General features: G+C 38.5%; 1 protein-coding gene across 1 annotated transcript; it reads left to right on the plus strand.

The window, feature by feature from the left end:
• Positions 1-15,928: 15,928 nt before the first annotated feature.
• On the plus strand, positions 15,929-20,553 carry LOC126260223 (ATP synthase subunit e, mitochondrial). The gene is made up of 3 exons (XM_049957527.1): positions 15,929-16,023; positions 20,112-20,268; positions 20,393-20,553. Exons 1-3 carry the CDS (start codon positions 15,979-15,981, stop codon positions 20,440-20,442), a joined length of 252 nt encoding a protein of 83 aa, XP_049813484.1. The 5' UTR covers positions 15,929-15,978; the 3' UTR covers positions 20,443-20,553.
• The last annotated feature ends 937 nt before the right edge of the window (positions 20,554-21,490 follow it).

The raw sequence follows: 21,490 nt of genomic DNA on the forward strand, positions 1-21,490 counted from the left end.
CTGCAGCAATCGGGCAAGGAATGCTGTTCAATATGGCCAACATGAACGTACGCAAAGCCTATGTGACCATCAGCCATCGGTGTAAACCACTTCAGAGCCCTGGAACACATCAAGAATTGAGAGGAAGTGACTGCAGAGAGCCACAGGGTTAACGGAGTCCTTAGGGCCACATGATAGGTCCAGATGAAGCTGTGGCCAAGGTGTACACCATGGAGGCATATGTGAATGGACCACAAAAAGAGGTGGTAAAGCGAAGGACTCCAGGAGAGAAGGGACAGCACACGAACCGCAATCGTTAGCCCCAACCTGGGTCGCTGATACGGGAGATGGACTACCGCAGGGAAGAAAAGGAGATGGTAATTCGGATCCTCAGGAGCACTACGAATGTGTGCTGCATAACTGGTGAACAGTTGTGCACGTCTGATCTGCACTGGAGGAACCAACAAGGCCTTGGTAAGATTCCTGCGATTTGTAGCACAGTATGTTTACACATGGATCACATAATTCCTATAAATTACTGGCTGGTGGTATTATAGTGTCGCAGACATGTTCTGTTGGATTCAGATTAGGCAAATTTGAGCCAATACGTCAATGTTAGTTCACTATCACACTACTCAGACCACTGTAGCATGTTCTGGCCTTGTGATTTGGACAGTTATCCTGCTGAAAGATGCCTCCATCATCAGGGAAGACATCAAGCATCAAGGGTGCAAGTAGTCTGCAATGATGTTCATTAGTCTGTACTCTCATGGTGCCTTTGATTATTACCACAGGTCCCATTGTAGCTGAAGTGAATTGCATATTACTGGTTTCACCTAGCCTGCATTTGTGGCATGAGGCATGTTTAGAGCAGCTATCTGCCTGGATGTTGGCACTGCTGGATACAACCATCCACGTAGTGCAACAAGAATTATAATGCATTTGACCAGGTGATGTGTTTACACTATTTTACAGTCCGATGCCAAAGATACTTGCTCACTGCAATCGTAATTGACAATGTTGATGGGTCAACATGGGAGCACACAGGGGTCACCTGCTGCAGAGCCCAATGTTCAGCAATGTGAATGGCACTACAAAACACCTGTGCCTCTGCTACTAATGTCTGTTGCTAGATTTGCCACAGATTGCCACCATTAAGCTTAACAGTGCAGGCATGCCTCTGACTTCTATGTTCTTTGATGCGGTGTGGATGTCCAACATCTTGTTGCCTACTCATGGTTTCACTATCCTTCACCATTTTCCATAAATACTCATGACAGTAGCATGTGGAAGCTACTTCACTGTTTACAAGATGCTTGTACTCAGGTGCCAGGCCATAAAAATCTGCCTTTTCCAAAGTTGCATACATTAGTGGATTTGCCTTCTGTGGCTCATATTGTCACTAAAATGATTCTTCATTCATCTCTGCTAAACTTGTATACTTTTCTTACCATGTGTCATGTGACTACAATGCCATCAGGCAGTATACAATCTCATGGTAGGCAGGAATCATAATGTTTTGGCTCATCAGTGTGTATTAATATATCAGACATGAAGGAGTTACCTTAAACAAATACCATTTATGTTGCAAATTAATGTGAATAAAAGCACACTGGTTTGATTCCTTTAAAGGCCTACAATACAAATATGTCATACAGTATTTATTTTTGTTGGCACATTTTCAACTTCATACGAAAGAGTTTTGAAAGAGCTGGTGTAAAATAGGTGTTTTATTTTTGGACAAGATTTTGCCATTTTTGATTGACTGTGTGACATCAATAAAACATTTCTTAAAATGTGTGTACACTACTTATCATTCAAAGAGGCCAAAATGCAACATTCACTCGACAAATTATGACCATACATACATGTAACATGGTAGAGGATCAGATATGGCTCACTGTTCCTGCTTCTGTAAATAGAAGATTGCAAAAGATGCTTCTTTCAGTTATTTCTTAACTTGTTAAAATGTATTTCTGCTTTGTTGGGAAGTGTGTGATGCCTCTGGTGGGTGGGAGCTCTACTGGGTCAATGTATTAAATGTATGGTGAAAGATGTAACTGTTTGAAATCTTACACTTTTTGCTGGGGATTGATATAGATCAAAAGTGATTAATTTATAACTACATACTCAAAAAATGGAATGAAATAAAATTAAAATAATTACAAACAGTAACTTTCCTGTAACAGACAACCCACACAGAGAGCTTCAGACACACAATATTTGAAATAGTGCAGTGCTGCTGCTCATTATTATTTCTTTCCTTTCTCAGACGTTACGTCTGGTTAAAAATGGAAAGTGACGCGGACCTTGATCAAGTGTGACTTCCTTTTAACTGTACGTTATATGTTACATTGCATTTAGGAACTTTTGGGTAATTGAACATGTATAAATAATTACAGATTTCTGTAGTTGTATATATACGTTTGGATGTAGCTGTATTGCATTGATGTACTGGTGGATATTGTGTGGTATGATTCCTGTAGTTGATAGTATAATTGGTATAATGTCAACTTTATCCTGATGCCACATGTCCTTGACTTCCTCAGCCAGTTGGATGTATTTTTCAATTTTTTCTCCTGTTTTCTTCTGTATATTTGTTGTATTGGGTATGGATATTTCGATTAGTTGTGTTAATTTCTTCTTTTTATTGGTGAGTATGATGTCAGGTTTGTTATGTGGTGTTGTTTTATCAGTTACAATGGTTCTGTTCCAGTATAATTTGTATTCATCATTCTCCAGTACATTTTGTGGTGCATACTTGTAAGTGGGAACGTGTTGTTTTATTAGTTTACATTGTATGGCAAGTTGTTGATGTATTATTTTTGCTACATTGTCATGTCTTCTGGTGTATTCTGTATTTGCTAGTGTTGTACATCCGCTTGTGATGTGATCTACTGTTTCTATTTGTTGTTTGTAAAGTCTGCATTTATCTGTTGTGGTATTGGGATATTTAATAATATGCTTGCTGTAATATCTGGTGTTTATTGTTTGATCCTGTATTGCAATCATGAATCCTTCCGTCTCCCTGTATATATTGCCTTTTCTTAGCCATGTGTTGGATGCGTCTTGATCGATGTGTGGCTGTGTTAGATGATACGAGTGCTTGCCATGTAGTGTTTTCTTTTTCCAATTTACTTTCTTCGTATCTGTTGATGTTATGTGATCTAAAGGGTTGTAGAAGTGGTTATGAAATTGCAATGGTGTAGCTGATGTATTTAAATGAGTGATTGCTTTGTGTATTTCGCTAGTTTCTGCTCGTTCTATAAAGAATTTTCTTAAATTGTCTACCTGTCCATAATGTAGGTTTTTTATGTCGATAAATCCCCTTCCTCCTTTCTTTCTGCTTAATGTGAATCTTTCTGTAGCTGAATGTATGTGATGTATTCTATACTTGTGGCATTGTGATCGTGTAAGTATATTGAACGCTTCTAATTGTGTGTTACTCCATTTCACTACACCAAATGAATAGGTCAATATTGGTATAGCATAAGTATTTATAGCTTTTGTCTTGTTTCTTGCTGTCAGTTCTGTTTTCAGTATTTTTGTTAGTCTTTGTCTATATTTTTCTTTTAGTTCTTCTTTAATATTTGTATTATCTATTCCTATTTTTTGCCTGTATCCTAGATATTTATAGGCATCTGTTTTTTCCATCGCTGTGGTTATCCAATAAGTAATCTTCTTGTTTAGTGTGTTTTCCCTTGACTATGCTATTTTTCTTACATTTGTCTGTTCCAAAAGCCATATTTATATCATTGCTGAATACTTCTGTTATCTTGAGTAATTATTTGTGTTGTTGATTTGTTGCTGCCAGTAGTTTTAGATCATCCATGTATAGCAAATGTGTGATTTTGTGTTGGTATGTTCCAGTAATATTATATCCATAATTTGTATTATTTACCATGTTGGATAGTGGGTTCAGAGCAAGGCAGAACCAGAAAGGACTTAATGAGTCTCCTTGGTATATTCCACGCTTAATCTGTACTGGCTGTGATGTGATATTATTTAAATTTGTTTGGATATTAAGTGTGGTTTTCCAATTTTTCATTACTATGTTTAGGAACTGTATCAATTTAGGATCTACTTTGTATATTTCCAATATCTGTAGTAACCACGAGTGTGGTACACTATCAAAAGCTTTTTGGTAATCAATGTATGTGTAGTGTAGTGACCTTTGTTTAGTTTTAGCTTGATATGCCACCTCCTGCATCTATTATCAGTTGCTCTTTACATCCTCGTGCTCCTTTGCAGCAGCCTTTTTGTTCTTCATTTATAATTTTGTTCTGTGTTGTATGTCATCAATTTCTGTGTAATGACTGAAGTTAATATTTTGTATATTGTTGGTAGGCATGTTATGGGGTGATATTTTGCTGGGTTTGCTGTGTCTGCTTGATCTTTAGGTTTCAGATAAGTTATTCCTTGTGTAATTGTATCAGGGACTGTGTATGGGTCTGCAATGTAACTGTTAAATAATTTAGTTGGATGTGAATGTGTTGAGGGGAACTTCTTTAGCCAGAAATTTGCTATTTTATCTTTTCCATGGGCTTTCCAATTGTGCATAGAATTAATTGCTCGGGTGACTTCATGTAGCATAATTATCACTTCAGGCATTTGTGGTATCATCTTGTATGTGTGTGTTTCTGCTTGTATCCACCGTGCATGTCTTATGTTGTACCGGGTTCGACCATATGTTGCTCCAGAAGTGTTCCATGTCTGTTATGTTTGGTGGATTGTAGTGTGTGTTATCTATTGTCTGATAAAATTTCTTTTGGTTTGTGTTGAATGTTTGGTTTTGTTTCCTTCTATTTTCACTTTTTTTGTATCTTCTAAGGCGTTTGGCCAATGCTTGTAATTTCTGCTTCTTTTCATCTAATTGCTCTGTCACTTCTTGTTGAAATTTTTCCTAACCTTTTTCGTATTTTGTCTGATATTTCATTTCTTATAAATTGTGTTAGCTGTCGGATGTCTCTTCTCAGTTTTTCTATTCTGATCTGTAGCCTGTGTTGCCATGCTGGTTTTGTGGGTTTCTTCTGGGTGTTGGGTGGTTCTGATCTCTGCCTAGTGTGTATTTAGTGTAGTGAGTGCTCCTATATAAACCAGTAGTTGTAACTCTTCCATAGTTGTATTTTCATTTATTTTGTTGTGTATGATTATGTTGATAGTTGTTATTTATGTTTTGATTTGTCGGTTATTTGGGGGTCTATGCAAGAATGGTCTAATATCTGTATTTATGTCTTTGTATTCTATATATGTCAGCTGAAATTTTTCTTCTATATCTAACATGTGTGTCACTTCGTGTTCTGTTTGTGCTTGTTCTGGTGGCTGTCTTAAGATTTCGTTTTCCTCTTAAGATTTCGTTTTATTATTATTATTATTATTATTATTATTATTATTATTACTTAAAGGGACTCAATTATTAGGTTAGTAGCCCTGCTGTCCTCACAGATCTGTAAAAGAGAAAATGTATTAAAAATGTATTAACAGTTTGCTAAATATTGCAAGAGTATATGTTTGAAAATTAATTCCATTACTTTTAGTTAATACATGTAATGTGTTACTTCCATAAAAAAGAAGAAGTAGATACTTAAAATTAGTGATAATTATTATGGCAAAAAAGGGACAGATTTGTGAGCCAAGGTAGTGAGAGCCATAGCTTGAGGATCCCTTAGGACTGGTACCTATTGAGTAAGGAAGCTTTCACATAACAGTATTTGTGATAGAGGAGACTGCCATGATGGTGTACAAAGTAGCTTAAGTTAATGAATGTGTAACTCCCAGTAAAGCTTAACATCCATTTTCAGTTAGCTAAGTTAACAATATACCACTTGGCACATTATCGGATTATCTTTTGAAAATCATACTTCACTTTAATAACTGTTCTGTATCAGAATCTACACACACAGTGTTTTGTTGGATAAAGTGACAGAGCCACATGTTTATGTATCCTACCATACTTCTAGCTAATTCATTTACATACATTCTACATCGTACATAGTGACTTGCAACATTTTTGTTTTTACTTCTTTCAAAGGAAGAGAGGAGTGTGATGTCTTGACAGTATCAAAGTCATTGCCAGTATGAAGCACTGACTTGCCAGAGGAGTAGTGGCAAGAGAAACAGAAATAGCATATTTAAGAAACTTCTCTGACATGGGCATTAAGTGATTTACAGAAATAAGAAAAACTAAAGCACTGCTCAAGTGTAGTTTTCATTGTCCCATTGTCTATGTTTTACCCAGATTTCCTATTACAGTACTGATAGTAGTGCTCTCTCTCTCTCTCTCTCTCTCTCTCTCTCAGCCTCCCCCCACCAACAAAATCTCATTTGGTAACTTTTATTTACTGCTTTACTTAAATTGCAGTCCAGACAAATAATAACAATATGAAGAGTTCCTGCATGAGTCAGCACTGCAGCACTTACAATAATTCATGATTCTTTTAATGTTGGTGAGCACCGGCTCTACAGGACACATTGAATGCCATACTTGGCACTCTCAATGCCAAAGCAGTCTGAGCATGAATGTGAGTAATAGGATGCCTCCAGATAGCATTCCATACATGTTCTACAAGATTTAGGTCAGCAGTTCCAACTGGCACCTCCTAGCTTACAAGATGAAGTCATTGCAGAAGAATAAGGATGTACTCACAAATTGTTTTATTTGAAGACCTATACAATTACAGTTTCATGTGAAAAGACATGGATCTGCCTGTGTCCACCAAAAATGATCACTACACACATGGACACTGTCTCATCCAAAAACATTCCTTTTCAGGTATGTTTGATGCATGATAATTAATTCTAGCTTCTCCTCATGCTAGGTCAAACAGGTTCTATTTACAAAGAGAATGTTCTTCCACCAATCTGTTTTGCAGTGAACATGACATGCCTAGGGAAAGATACTCTATAAGCATATAGCTGTCGTGTCAGAGAAGCATCATCACAGTTTGCAATTACCATCTTACTGGAAGTAGCAAGGCTGGTTGGTTGGTTTTGGGGAAAGAGACCAAACAGCGAGGTCATCAGATTAGGGAAGGAAGTCGGCCGTGCCCTTTCAGAGGAACCATCCCAGCATTTGCCTGGAGCGATTTAGGGAAATCACGGAAAACCTAAATCAGGATGGCCGGACGCGGGATTGAACCGTCGTCCTCCCGAATGCGAGTCCAGTGTGCTAACCATTGCGCCACCTCGCTCGGTAAGTAGCAAGGGTTCAATTGGATCTGGGTTAGGGGGTAAAACTATGAGGTCATTGGTTCTTCCATCACGGTCAATAGAGTTCCTCTAGAAGGAACAGGGTAGTCAGCCACATAGTTTCTTAATAATTCATCTACAATAATGAAATAAGTAAAAGGAAGGATATAGGTAAAACAGCCTTGCAATGGCAATAAAATAGCACGAGGTGGGGAAAGTGCATTGACCGAGTGCAACTAGAGCCCCCTCCCGGAATTCCCACATGGCAGGAATCATGCCTTCCACGTCCTACCAGTGCTTATCCCCTCCAATGTTCAGTGTAAAAGAGTGAAGGGAAAATCAAACCACCAATACGACAGGAAGTAGTAAAATAACACACATGGATTACACCAACAAGAAATACAAAAACTTGAAGAGATTAAAAGGGCCAGGAATCAGACTGGTTCATCAGACAGAGGCAGCCTGAAACCTCAGGGCTGATCACGAGGCGAGAGGTAACCCTTGACCTCGACGACAGCTGACGAGGTCACATAACGAAAATTCATAAGTAAGATAATCATACTGTCAGTTAAAACATTAAGACCCAGGCTGCCAATTGGGTGTAGATAGCTATGACTAAGGCTAATGAATTAGTTAGTTTCAGGGTTTGTTGCACAGCAGTAAAAATTTTGGTGGAAACATGTTACCAGTGGGAGGTGGAGGGGATGGTAGTGTTCACACCTACAACAAGGTGGTGCAGTTTGTCTAAGGATGCATCCTTGTTATTCTGGTGAGGCTAGCAAAAATACAATGCTCTAAGTGAAAATTTGAATGTGACCATGGACTATTTTATGGATCATAACTTTTTGATGGTGGCCACTGAACACCATTCCATATTCCATGCCTCCAGGTGATGCCGATGCAGTTGTTTACTGCTCAGGTCCCAGTAACTTATTTCCAAGTTGTGCTTCTTGGTAGTTGCTTTGGTTAACTGGCCTGCAAGTGAATTCCCCAAGATCTCAACGTAATCTGAGATTCAGGTGCATCATCAAAAGGGTCACAGAGAAGATTATCAGTAGTGAGCACCAATGAGTGTCAAGGGTAACAGTAGTTACGGTCTGTAAGCTGTGCATGGAGCCACTACAAATTAAGGAAGACTCATGGGTGCAAATGTGGTGAGGAGCATAACGGCTACCAAACCCACTGTGAAAAAGCTGCATCTATACCACAAGCTGTACTGTTCATTGCCCTTAATATATGTGAAGACATGAACAGCTCAGTCATCAACTCTTCAGCCAGGCATAAACAGCTCAGTCATCAACTCTTCAGCCATCAGTATAAATTATTTCTGAACTGTTGTACTCATTCAGCACCAGCTGAACACCTGTTGGACAGCACAAAGGTCTACAACATCCTATGCAATGAGGAACATATCATGCTGTATTTGTGGACAAAGTGCACAAAAGGGGGTGGTTGTGAAAGCAACCCATTATGTGGGTTCAGCTTTAGTCTTTGTATCTTCTCTTTTTTCCTTTTCTTCTTGTGAATTTGAAAGAAAGTTCAATTCTCTGCACCTTCCATGGATGTTGGCTGTAAATGGGATGAAGACTACAATGGCTTGGGTGATTAGAACCATGGGGGTGAACAACCATCCACTGGGGGATATCAGCCAGTAAAATTACTCCAGTATGGGAATGTGTGTGAGGATAAGGGGGCTGAAGTCTCCAGAGCAAATGTAGAAGAGATGGGCAGGGGTGTAACAAGGAGTCCCTCCATCATGTGAAGAGGTTTGTGCCAGGCCAGTGTCTCTAGCACTGATTGTGTGGGGGTGGTGATGGGAGCTTTCACCTTTGTTGTAAAGGCTGGATTAGTTACCTTTTGTGCAAAATTATTGTCTTCTGAACAGGATGGAGACAATCATACTTTTTTCTAGCTTCCTGGTACATTAGACAATCATGAGTTTTGTACACACACATCTTGTGTTCTTTCTTAAATTCTTGTTAAGTCTTAAACAGCAGAGGGATTACTCTCTACAGTTGGTGCAAAGTGGGTGCTATTTGCAAGCTTTGTGTACCAGCTGCTCTCAGTATTTACACATTGGATCATTTATGCGAAGTTAAAATTATGGTGAAAATGCTTGCATTTTAAACATTTACATCAATATATCATTATTTTTACTTTTTCTCATATAGGCTCAATATCAAGGGCTTAAATAAATACTCCCATGTGTACCCTACAGCAAACAATGTAAACAATTTGGTTTTCTAGGTTTGCAAGTAGTCCACCATAGAAAAATTACACCTTGAATCACAACACGGCTCCAGTGAGGCATGACTAACAGAAATGTCACCAAATTTACTGCAGGAGAGTAGGGCCCATGATCGAGCAAGGAATGTCATTTCAATCAATATACGGCCATTTCACATTTCCAAGTAATGCCTCTGATTTTTACAATGTTACTTATAATCCATCTTGATTGCAAAATTTTTATTCATATGACCGGTTTCGGTTCATGTAGAACCATCTTCAGATCTGATATTTCTGTGAAAGTTGCTGGATTTGGACTGGTTACTCCTGTAACCGAAATATCAGATCTGAAGATAGTTCTAGATGAACCGAAACTGCTCATATGAATAACAATTTTGCAATCAAGACGGATTATAAGTAACATTGTAAAATTCACTGACTGCTGCTATCCTATCAGACATTATGTCTGTTTCTGCAAATCATGCCTCTGAGTTTGTTTACAGTTTTTCTCACAAAGGAATAAAGGTTCTGTAGCCAACAAGGATTCATCGTCTGCCACAGTAAAGGCCAGGAACTTTGCGAATATTTCTCTCCCTGTCTTGTGTATCATTTCCCCTCCCACTTTGTGCAAAGGGGAGGGCGGGTGGCGGTGGGGGGCTTTACATTGGGTTCGTTATGTTTCTGCACTGTACCACCCATTTCTATCAGATGAGGATGCGGGAGTCATATACTTACCAGTGTCAAACAGTATGCTTTTAATTACAATTTCTCCACCTTGGTGCTACCCCCTCTGATGATAGTTCTCCCTACAGCTACCAAAGTGCCACAACAATGGCTATCTGGCGTGGAAAGAGTTTTCTTGAGCCCAGATATGATAGGGACATACTCCTACAGTGCATGTTACATGCCAGTATGCATTTCTGTTCAGAGACAGACAGTGGTAGGAAAACATGGAGAGGATGGGGGTTTGCTTATACATGGTGGCAGAAAGGGCAGACACCTCCAATGTTGCCAAGTATTACAAACTGCTGATGTGGGCAACAATGTGTAAAATTGAAATGCCACTGCTGCCAATTGTTGCAACCTGGAGGAGAGCAGTGATCACCATCAACTTTGACTCAACAGCAAGGTGTCCGGAGGTAGACTGAATCTCATTTATTGCCGACACTTGGTGGAGAAAGATGAATAGAAAATTTCAAATCTTGGCTGCTGTCCACTGTTATACCTTAGCAAAATATGCTGCTGAGAACCCGAGAATATTCTGGTCCCATGTACAATCACTAAGTGGGTCAAAGGCAACTACCCAGTCACTCATCAACCAGACTGGAGTGGCAATAGCACGCACCAGAAGGGAAGCCGAACTTTTAAATTTCAAATTTAAGAAATCATTTACATAGCAGGATCATACAGACATACCATCATCTGACTGTTGCACAGATCCAATATGGACCACATAGGTATAGGTATCCCTGGCATGCAAAAGCAAATGAATGACTTGAAAATAAATAAGTCGCCAGGTATGGATGCAATCCCAATTTGGTTTGGCACCTTACAAGCTTGCGTTTATTACAAATATCACACCCAGTGAAAAGTCCCAAGAGACTGGAAAAAACTGTAGGCGACTCCTGTACACAAAAAGAGTAAAAGAATGGACAATTATCTGTAACATCAGTTTGCTGCAGAATGTTTCAACACATTCTCAGTTTGAATGTAATAAATTTCCTTGAGACAGAAGTGCTTCTATCTAAAAAAAACTGCACAGATTTAGAGAGCATCACTTCTGTGAAACTCAGCTTGCCCTTTTATGATACCCTGTGAAACACGGATGAGGAGGCAGATTCCACATTCCAGAAAGCATTTGACATGTTGCCCCACGGCAGACTGATAAAGATCCGAGCATATGGAATATGTTCCCAGGTCTGTGAATGGCTCAAAGATTCCCTTAAGTAACAGAACCCAGTATGATATAATGAAAATTATCAATAATGTCCCAGGGAAGTGTAATACGAGCACTATGGTTTTCTATACATGTTAATGATCTGAGGGATAGGATGAACAGTAATCTGCGACTGTATGCTCATGACACTTTAATAAGTAGCAAAGTGCTGCAACTGAGTGACCATAGAAGAGTACTGTATGACTTAGATGGAATTTCTTCTTGGTGTAATGAATGGTAGCTCGTTCTAAATGTAGAGAAACTTAAGTTAATGCAGATGAGTAGGAAAAACAACCCTGTAATTTTTTTAAATAAAGTATGAGTAGTGCACTACTTGACACAGTTACATCAATTAAATATCTAGGCGTGACATTGCAAGCCAAGTATGAGGACAGTAGTAGGGAAGGAAAATGGTTAACTGGATTATTGGGAGAATTTGAGGAAAGTGCAGCTCACCTATAAAATAGAATATATGCAGAACACTAGTGCAACACATCCTTGAGTACCGCCCAAGTGCGCGGAATCCTCACCATGCCAGATTAAAGGACAGCAAGTCAGAGGTGCGCCATTAGATTTGTTACCAGTTGGTTCAATCAAAACAAAGTGCTGTGGTGATTTACTTGTTTATTTTACATGTCCAGGACTTAGATAACAGTACTAAGAAAATTTAGAAAATAGGCATTTGCAGCTGACTGTAGAACAATTCTATTGCCACCAATGTAAAATTTACATACAGACTGCAAAGACAAGATAAGAGAAACTAAGGCTCATATGGAGGCTTACAGACATTTGATCTAACTGTGAACAGAAGACGAAAGGAAATGACCTTTTGTGGTACACTCCATCATGTAACATACAGAGTGTGATCCAAAAGTTCCAAGATTTAACTCAGAACTAGAAATTTAATGGACATTTATGTACAGCGAACTAAAATTCTTCGAAATATGGTCCTTCAGCATCAACACAGTGCTGCCAGCGTGTCTTCCACTGTTTGTAACCCTTCTAGAAGGCCTCAGGCGTCATGCTGTCAAGGGCTCTTGTCGAATTCTGCTGGATGGCGCCGAATCACTTCCCTTTTAGGCCTATCTTGATTCGGGGGAAGAGGAAAAAGTCACTTGGAGCCAAGTCGGGGCTGTAGGGTGGCTGCAGCAGTGTTGTCACGTTGAACTTTACCTGCTCACAAGTCACGCCCCGCCACCGAAATTTTGGTCAAGTTCAATGTGACAACACTGCCGCAGCCACCCTACAGCCTCGACTTGGCTCCAAGTGACTTTTTCCTGTTCCCCCGAATCAAGACAGGCCTAAAACGGAAGCAATTCGACTCCATCAACGCCATTCAGCAGGCTTCGATGAGAGCCCTTGACAGCATGATGCTTGAGACCTTCCAAAAGGGCTATGAACAGTGGAAGGATCATATTTTGATGAATTTTAGTCTGCTGTACTTAAATGTCCAATAAATTTCTAGCTCTGAGTTAAGTCTTGAAACTTTTGAATCACACCTTGTATAATGGCTTACAGAGCATGTATATAGATGCACATGTCATATGGGATATTCATGGGGAGGTGACAGCCCTTAAGAAACATGTGATACACGTGTAGCAGGGGGCAATCACCATGTAGGTACTTTACACCCTCCCACAACCCAGCTCACATCATCAGGTTGACTACTCTGCTGGATTTTTGGCACATTTGTGTATCATTCTCATAATGTGCTTAGGATGAAATAACCCAACTGATGGGACATATGCCTCTTTAAGCAATCTTTCCTGCATGGCCTGGGACATATGCCTCTTTAAGCAATCTTCCCTGCATGGCCTCCACACTGAAAATTTAAGAGAAATGGAGGAGGAGGGGTGGGGCAGCAGGTCTAACAATGGTGACAATGACACATGACTAAAATAGCAGGGAAGGAAATATAGGCAGAAATGTACCAAATCAGAAGTGTTTTGAGTCTTCTGGAGGATGAATATCACAGTAATAGCGGTAGTGTGGGTATTGCGCAGTCTTCCGTACCAGATTCACTTTTCGAGATATACACTAAATACTCTAAATACAGGAGATACCTCCAAGTTTGTTCAAAGTGAGTAAGTAAGTAATGCACACACTGACATTCAGCTCTCATGCAGAGGCAACAATTCTTGAAGTAAAACACACAACAATTCTAGGTTTGAGGGTGAATAATGGGAATCTCTTATAAAAAGAGATAAAAGTTACATAGTGGAGCTCCCTTGCATTTTTCTAGTTTAAGCAAGATATATGTTGGTACTACGCATCAAAATACTCACTGAAGACTTGTTTATTGTCTAATATAGATATTCTGAATTTACATCAGCATTTTAGTTTATAAAACAAAACGAGTGTTAAATATGGCACAAAACTATACCCCTACACTACAGATCAGTCTGTTACGACAAACTTTATCTTGCAGTCACTTCTGTTGGTTTCACCAAATCACAACCAGATTACAACCTTCCAACCTAATCTGGGCCTGATGCTACACTACAGATCAGTATATCACCACAGACAAGATCTCAAGGGAAGTCCAGTGTTACTGACAAGCTATTCCCTATAGAAATGTACCAATCTGTCTTGAGATAATTACAGCTCAATAAATGAAATTGAAACGTAGGAAGAGAACTGGCCATCTAAAGATATTTCTTGTTTTTCTCTTTGTAGAACAACTGTCTATAGTTACATCCATACTCTGCAGACTAGTGCATGGCATACGGTTCTTTCCAGTGTACTATTTATTACAGTTTCTCATTCTATTCACTTAGGGAATGCAGGAAGAATGACTGTTTATATGGCTCTGGGTGTATCATAATTAATCTAATCTTGTCCTCACAATCCCTATGGGAGCAGTACATAGGGGGTTTAGTATGTTCCTAGAGTAATCTTTTTAAAGCTGTTTCTTGAAACTATGCAAGTACACTTTCTGGCGATAAATTGGGTCTATCTTCAAGTGCCTGCCAGTTCAATTTCTTCAGCATCTGTAACACCCTTCCATGGGTCAAACAAACCTGTGACTATTTATGCTGCTCTTCTCCGTATACTTTCAATATTTCCCGTTAGTCCTACTTCGTACAGTTCTCACATACTTTAGTAATATTCTAGGATGCATAACGCAAATGATTTTTTTAGGTAATCATTTTTGTAAACTGATTGCACTTTCCCATGATTCTACCAATAAATCAAAGTCTGCCACCACCTTTACCAGTGACTGGGCCATTGTATTGCACAGTATTGAAATATGAGCAACAAGGCAGGTGAAATAACATAAACAAATTTTAATGTATTTATGGAAGGCTGCTTCGTTTAAGAAACTTAAGATAGTGAAATGAGTGGAAAATTAAAGTATACAGTGTCCAATGAATTTGCAATACGTTTAAACTCAATAAATATGTCAAGGCTTGTGGCAGTTATGAAGGTTCCTTAAGATCCAGTAGTAATCCCGAAGACAATAAACTGGCTAATGAAATAGACCGTTAAAAATAGAAGATGGATTTTATCATCAACCTTCCGTCATTTATGATTGTGTGTCATCTGATTCAAGGATACCATATACTCTGAAGAACTATCGTTTTTTACTGTTTTTACTGCGCCCTGCAGACTTGGCATTGTGTTACAGGTAGTGGGGCGGAGGGATTTAATTGTGTCGTATGTATTTATGTCGCCAACTTATTTACAACGAAAATAAAACCAATTTCGCCCGCGTAACTCTGCGACAGACAGCCTCTGTAGACAGCAAACAGGAAGACAGACAGGTTAAGTCCTAGGTCTGAACCTACATATATCATGAAAATTTTTATTGGCTGTAAATGAATAATTACATAGTAGCGTCACAGGTAACACCTGTAAAACTCGTACCAATAAACACTATGGTCTGTGCATCTTGTAACAAAACGCACCTCGTTAAGAACGTCATCATTATTAAAGTGTTTCCATGTTGCTTCTTCTCCTTGCATAACAACCAAGGCAAGCGCAAATTCCAACCATGCTAATAATCAAGCCCAATATAAGAGCTAGAGCGTCTCCAAAGTCGAAATCGCTTGCTGCCTGTGCGCAGTGACATAGAGCCAGGAACACCAGCAAATAATGAAACATTTTTCCTATTTATAACCTTTCGTTCCCAGTCCAGCATCAGTTAACACACACTGTCACAGCTATAACAAAACCTCTTAAACCTTCACGCTTTTGATTGACAATGACGTTTCGTAACACCAAAACAACAACGATACTATTTACACATCACTGTTGACAATCAAAGACATTCCCACAACTTGTTCTTCAGTGTTAAAATGGAGAGATATTTCTCCACGTTTACAAAGCAGAATTTTATTTGAAAATCTGAGGAACCCTGATCATGAATATCTGACGATGTCTCTTTTCGAAACAATAATTGTACTGCTTCTTTACGTTCGAGAAATAAATAATCAAATTTTTCATTAGGAAGTAAATAAAAAATTTTATTCATAAGTTATTGACCATGTAAATGAAGTAAAAAAAGTGGAAATCCAGTAGTTAAAAAAAGCGATGCTGCTTATATATTTAAATCCTTAATTTTTACTTAGCTTATATGTTTATGAACTTTGAGTTTTATGCTAGGCTATAATATCTGTGAACTTCTAATTGTGGCCATTCGTGCAACCATGGCGGATCTTCCACCACCAGTGAGGGTATCTCCTCTGATAAAGGTAGAATTTGTTTAAACATCGTTCTAAAAGTGAAAAGAAAAAAAGCCGTTTGAGAACAATTCTCTCAGTATAAACATTATTAAAAAGTAATTCTAACTTAACATGCGTTATATTTACATGATAGGACTGTAGTCCTCACTCTCTCACTGAAATTGAATGTGAGATTTTCTTCCCATCGGAAAGATGTGTCGGTGAACGTATCGGATGTGTAGATGTGATAATAGCTAATAAATAATTTAAAAAATCGATGTTAACCATGTGACTGGAAGTTGCCCATTGGGGATCTGGCAATACCTTTGTGGTTCAATATACTGTACCGTCAATGTCGGACAGCGTTTTTCCGAGAGGATACGGCATCAGGTCACAGATTTGTTTCAATAGACGGGAGGTTATCGCGTTGAGAAACACGAACGGCCAAGACTATGGGTGCAAATTATTCCGTGAGAGTTTAGTAACAATATTTAAAAAGCCGGTATTAGGTGACGAATTTATTATTCAGCCCTCCTGTCGCTCCAATAAGAATTGTGGAGAAAGATCGGAATAATTAGTTATTCTTCTAGTGCACATTAGGCAGTTGGACCGTGAAGAAACCCCATAACGTGATGCCATTCCTGAATCTCGGGTACTTATCATGGCATAATGCTAAATATATATGCATTTCAATGTATTTGGGAATGTCGTTTTGGGCACACGGTTAAAAGAGTGAATTTGAAAAACACTTAACACACCGGAGAAGTAACATATAATCAAGAGAACCTGCCTCGTCCTCTAGCCTGCCATTTGATTTTGCAGATAAAGATACATGCAGGCATCTTGAAAGAGTGACAAACAGCTTGAGTGATCATGTGTGAAAGAGGGCAGTGCGTGTACGTTCCATAAAATATTTGCTCTGTGCATCTACAAAATTATATAAATTGGTATTGAGTAAACTTGAAAAATTGTGCTTTGTCCTGTGTCTGCAACTGTTGGCAAAGTATTAGATTGGAAACATTGAACCTGCTGATACCACTCGTTCGCTGTCACCTGTGTCATCATAACAGAGGACATAAACCACTCTTCAAAATCTGATGTATGTAAAATAGTCCCCATAACAAAAATTATAATTAATGATATTACATTTGTTGGTTTTGCCAGTTAACAATGAAATTATCACCTCAATCACAAATGCTGCTTAATAGTTCTGTTAGGCTATATTTTTCACTCGAAGCACTGATATAGAGCCCCAGTCCTGATATTTGGAGAAAATGGAGTTAATTTCCCCTAGTTAAATATAGCAGACTTACATCAGCCCATTGACGTAGCCAAGACTTTCCTTATGAAAGTCTTTTTCCATAGGACACACATTTTAGGTCTAACCTGGGCTAGAGTGTAGTATCGCCCCCTCCTACCCTCCTCATGACTCTTGGTTATGGCGATACTGATCTGTACAATAGCCCGAAGTCTAGGTTAAGTTGAATGGGAATAATTTTGTTGAGAGTTGGTGAAACAAATGAAAGAGAATGTCACATGCTAAATAAAAGCTCTGATGACAGGCTGACCTGTGACCTGTAGCACTTTTCATTCTAAAAAATAAAATGGCAAGTCAATCCAGAAACCTGTACTAGATAATAGAGAAGTCTCCAAAGAGCAGTTTAGTGCACGTTATGTACAAGTATTCTTAAACTGTGAAAAATGCAAGAAGGTGGCTCCGCTACATAACTTTTACCCTGATGTGTTATATGTACATTTCAAAGTGAACTATTGTTTGTGCGCAATATCGGTGCTATCACTTTCATTCCATGCAAAGGTCATCTTGCTGGTTGGAATGATGTATTTTATTCTTCCTCTATTTTTTGACTACCCACTGAAGTGTTTTGTGAAGTGCACCGTAACGAAGACTGTGATTTTATAAATATGTATGTGAACCACAAGCACATTGTCTGAATTACTGTAAAGGCAACCCACACACCTATTCTGTACTTAGGAATAGTATACACAGACAGTTATGTAAAAAAGGAACACACGTAAGGGCAGTAAGCAGTATTTATGAAACATGGACGTATACCTTTCACTACTTTCATACACAGTTGCTTCTATCAATATGTTAATTCTAACTTAAGTGCAGTTAAGTATGTATCAGGCTCTTCAGCTTCATGCTATTGTTGGCAGTTTGTTTATGTCGGTCATAGCCAGTCGACCATATTATACTGTACCCATTGAAAGTCATGGAATCTAATGATTTCTTTTGGCAGAATATGCAAATTGGTTTGTTTCCAAAATGGAGATTGGGAAGAAAGGCTAACCAGTAGAATAGCCAAAGGAGGCTAACCAGTAGAATAGCCAAAGGCCTGGGTTAATTGGGAAGGTGACAGTTTGGTTGAGTTGGTGAACCCAACTACTTTGAATGGAAGAAAACTAAATTTCCCGACAGCCTGTTAAGCAATGAAGTCCAAGGCTTAGATAGGGTTTGAATGTGACAGTTTGGTTGAGAGTTGGTGAAGCTAACGACTTAACACAATAATAAAGTTGCTGCCATAGATTGATGTGTCGTGTAGCCAGAGAAATAAGTTCATCATTGCAATAATGTTGTTGTCTTATTTGCAGTTTCAATAAAAATTCGGACGGTGTGGTTAAATTCTAATCTTGCAGAACAAAATAACAGGTAGGCCTAACCTTATTTACAAAGAATAGCAAATTACAATTGAGCATTCACATTGGCTACCCACAACCAACTCGTGATTCATTGCATTCGCTTCCAATCGCTCATTGCAACAACTGTTACCAACAGCTGCATGCAGGGGTAAGCCGTGGTGTATTAAGTGCACTTGTACCTTAGTTCCAGAGTTTGTTTTGTATATCTTCTTTGTCACAGTGGAAAGTCTTTTCTCTATAGACTGTGACATTTTCACATCCTGCATTGAATAGCCCCTCATCTGTGAACAACTAGTATGCTCATTGCCCCACCTTCATCAGTTTTGCACAGTTTATCATAAATTTATCTGGTGTTAAGATTCACACAGTTGAGGAATCCAATTACTGCTTGAGATTCTTACATGTATCGCCCTTTTAAATCCACACAATTGCTGCATCTTCCTAGTTATATCATTCTTTCATGGTGCATGCACAGAAGGCAAAGATAGTTGTGTAGCTGTGATTCAGGAGTAGAACTTACTTTTATGTGTGATTTATCATATATTCTTTTCTCCTCAGTATTCTTTATGCTCTAGCAGAAGTGAAAAAATAGATTTAGAATTGTTGTCTTGGAGTTATTTACTCATCTATCCAGCTTTCTGTTAAAATAGGACTAAAGGGTCTCAGAACCTAATCATTAGTAGGGATTAATTAGATCATTTACATGTAGATCTGTTGCTTTTTGAAGAGAGGTAATCTGTTATAGAAAATTAGCAGAACTGATGCTATTGGCAATGTTCGTAAACCTAGTTAATATTTCTAGTTTTCCAATGAGGTTAAAGGCACGTCTTCAGTAAAATATAATTGGTGACTTTTTGACCTTTACTATTCATTATTTGCACAACAGCTGGTCTTAGCATCATACATAAGAGTGAGATTTTTAAAAATTTGTTATTAAAGAAATATGTAATTATCATTTCATACAGAAGCCTCAGTGCCCAGAAGAAAAAAAGTATTTATTGCAACTACATGCCTGGGACAACTATGGTTTATTAAAGCTTTTTCCATTATGGATGTGGAATGGTAGGATTTTGGTGTACAATGGGTATCAGAAACAACTGCAGCCAGTCACCTTTTGTGATGGTAAATTATTTTTATTTTACCACTACCAGTTTTGAGATGCCCAGCAAATCGTACGTAATGTTCGTTTGTAGCCCTGTAGAGATCAATTTGTGATCAATATCTGGAATTACTTACATTTTAATGTCAAGTCGGTGGTAATTCTTAAGTCAAACATTGAGAACTGTACACCATCTGATGATGAGTCACTAGCTAATTCGAAACTGGTAGTGGAGGGGGGGGGGGGGGGGGGAACGCTATTAGCAGCAAAGGTGACTGGTTGCAGTCATTTCTGGTAACCACTATGGTTTATTGCTGTAATAGCAGTATTATGATGTGATTTTTTTTATTTGTTTTAGTTTGGCCGATGGAGTTTCCTTTTGGCTGGAGTGCTTTATGGGGCATCAAGACAAAGATCACTTTCCAAGAAAGAAGCTGCATTGCGAGAAATAGAGGAAAAAGAAAAGGCGATTCGTGACGCTAAGTTAAAGGAAGAAAAGGCTAGATTAAGTAAAAGTAAGTTTAGCAGTAGTCGATCATATGAGAGCTGTAGTTCTCACTAGTTTCCTATGAAATTTTCACTTATTTTTATACACTAACTGCAGTGGATGCACTAAGTTTTGCTATTCCTCTTTTCCAGTTGAAATGGAAGAATTGGCACGGGCTGCTGGAGTGCAACCAGAACCATAAACAATTTGTTGTAGAATTAAATGTAGTATTACACATTGCTCTATATGGATTTTTGTGTATATATGTATGCTAACGTTATATTATGTTGAAATAAAAGTATAAATCTTTGTATCTAGTTTGTCGGATAGATGAAAAATCCCAGTTCGTTTGCATATTGTTAAAACAGTCAAATTTTATACATCATCTACAGGACTTTGTAATATATAGGCACTATATATTATTATGTTTGGATCATTCTAGTGTATATGGTTAGCCATTGTATGTGAAGGTTTTGAGTGTCCAGCCAAAGAGCTGACAAAGTGAAAAGATTTGAAGTATGGGAAAAATTTGCCGTGTGGGAAAAAGTATCATTCTGAGAAGAGGTTGGCAATAATAATGAAATTGAAGGTTAAATCTTGCAGGACATCCTCTTATGTTTCTTCTACGTGATTAATATTTAAATGCTTCTTCGGGGATCTTATTCAGGATCTTCTGGTGTTCACAGTTAACCAAGCACTGTCAAGTACCGGTGTCGTGTTGACTTATGAAAAGGAGTCTTCCTATGCTTATGCTAAAGAAGTGGATTTAATGAATAAAATTCTTCTGGCTACTGTTAGTGGGTCATTGTCATTGGATAGAAAGTGAAACAGGCATAGCATTAGAAGGACAATGTTTATCAAACTGTGACTGTCAAGCCACAGAGGTGGTCTCCTGGTTGCAGTTTGTGTTTCTTGTGCACTGTTGCTGTGTATTTACTTCGTTGATGACAGGAAACCATGAAGCAGGAAGCCCATGCCTGTCTTCCCTTTATAAGTTACTTATGTTCTTGGAAATCTAAATTGCCTCTTGGGCTCTTCAGTCACCTTTTATATTTCTCAATGGATGCAGAATATCTTATGGGAGTCACATGATCAGAAATAAAAAACCTGTGTTCAATTTCCATGTATTTGTCACCACATACAAGTGCCTGTGCCTGCTGTAGTAGCTTTGACAAGTGGATGTACTTTGCATATGGTCGTGAACACGTGTTCTCCTCATGGTGCCCCATTGCTCTTTCTAACAAACTTTT

Source organism: Schistocerca nitens, chromosome 5, assembly GCF_023898315.1.
Source record: "Schistocerca nitens isolate TAMUIC-IGC-003100 chromosome 5, iqSchNite1.1, whole genome shotgun sequence".
NCBI lineage: Eukaryota > Metazoa > Arthropoda > Insecta > Orthoptera > Acrididae > Schistocerca > Schistocerca nitens.

What these genes read in the sequence shown, in the direction of transcription:
- LOC126260223 (XM_049957527.1), top strand. Translation starts at nt 15,979, where the DNA reads ATGGCGGATCTTCCACCACCAGTGAGGGTATCTCCTCTGATAAAG. An exon ending in GGGTATCTCCTCTGATAAAG is followed by an intron (nt 16,024 to 20,111) that starts GTAGAATTTGTT and finishes TATTTGTTTTAG; the next exon opens with TTTGGCCGATGGAGTTTCCT. An exon ending in AAAGGCTAGATTAAGTAAAA is followed by an intron (nt 20,269 to 20,392) that starts GTAAGTTTAGCA and finishes CCTCTTTTCCAG; the next exon opens with TTGAAATGGAAGAATTGGCA.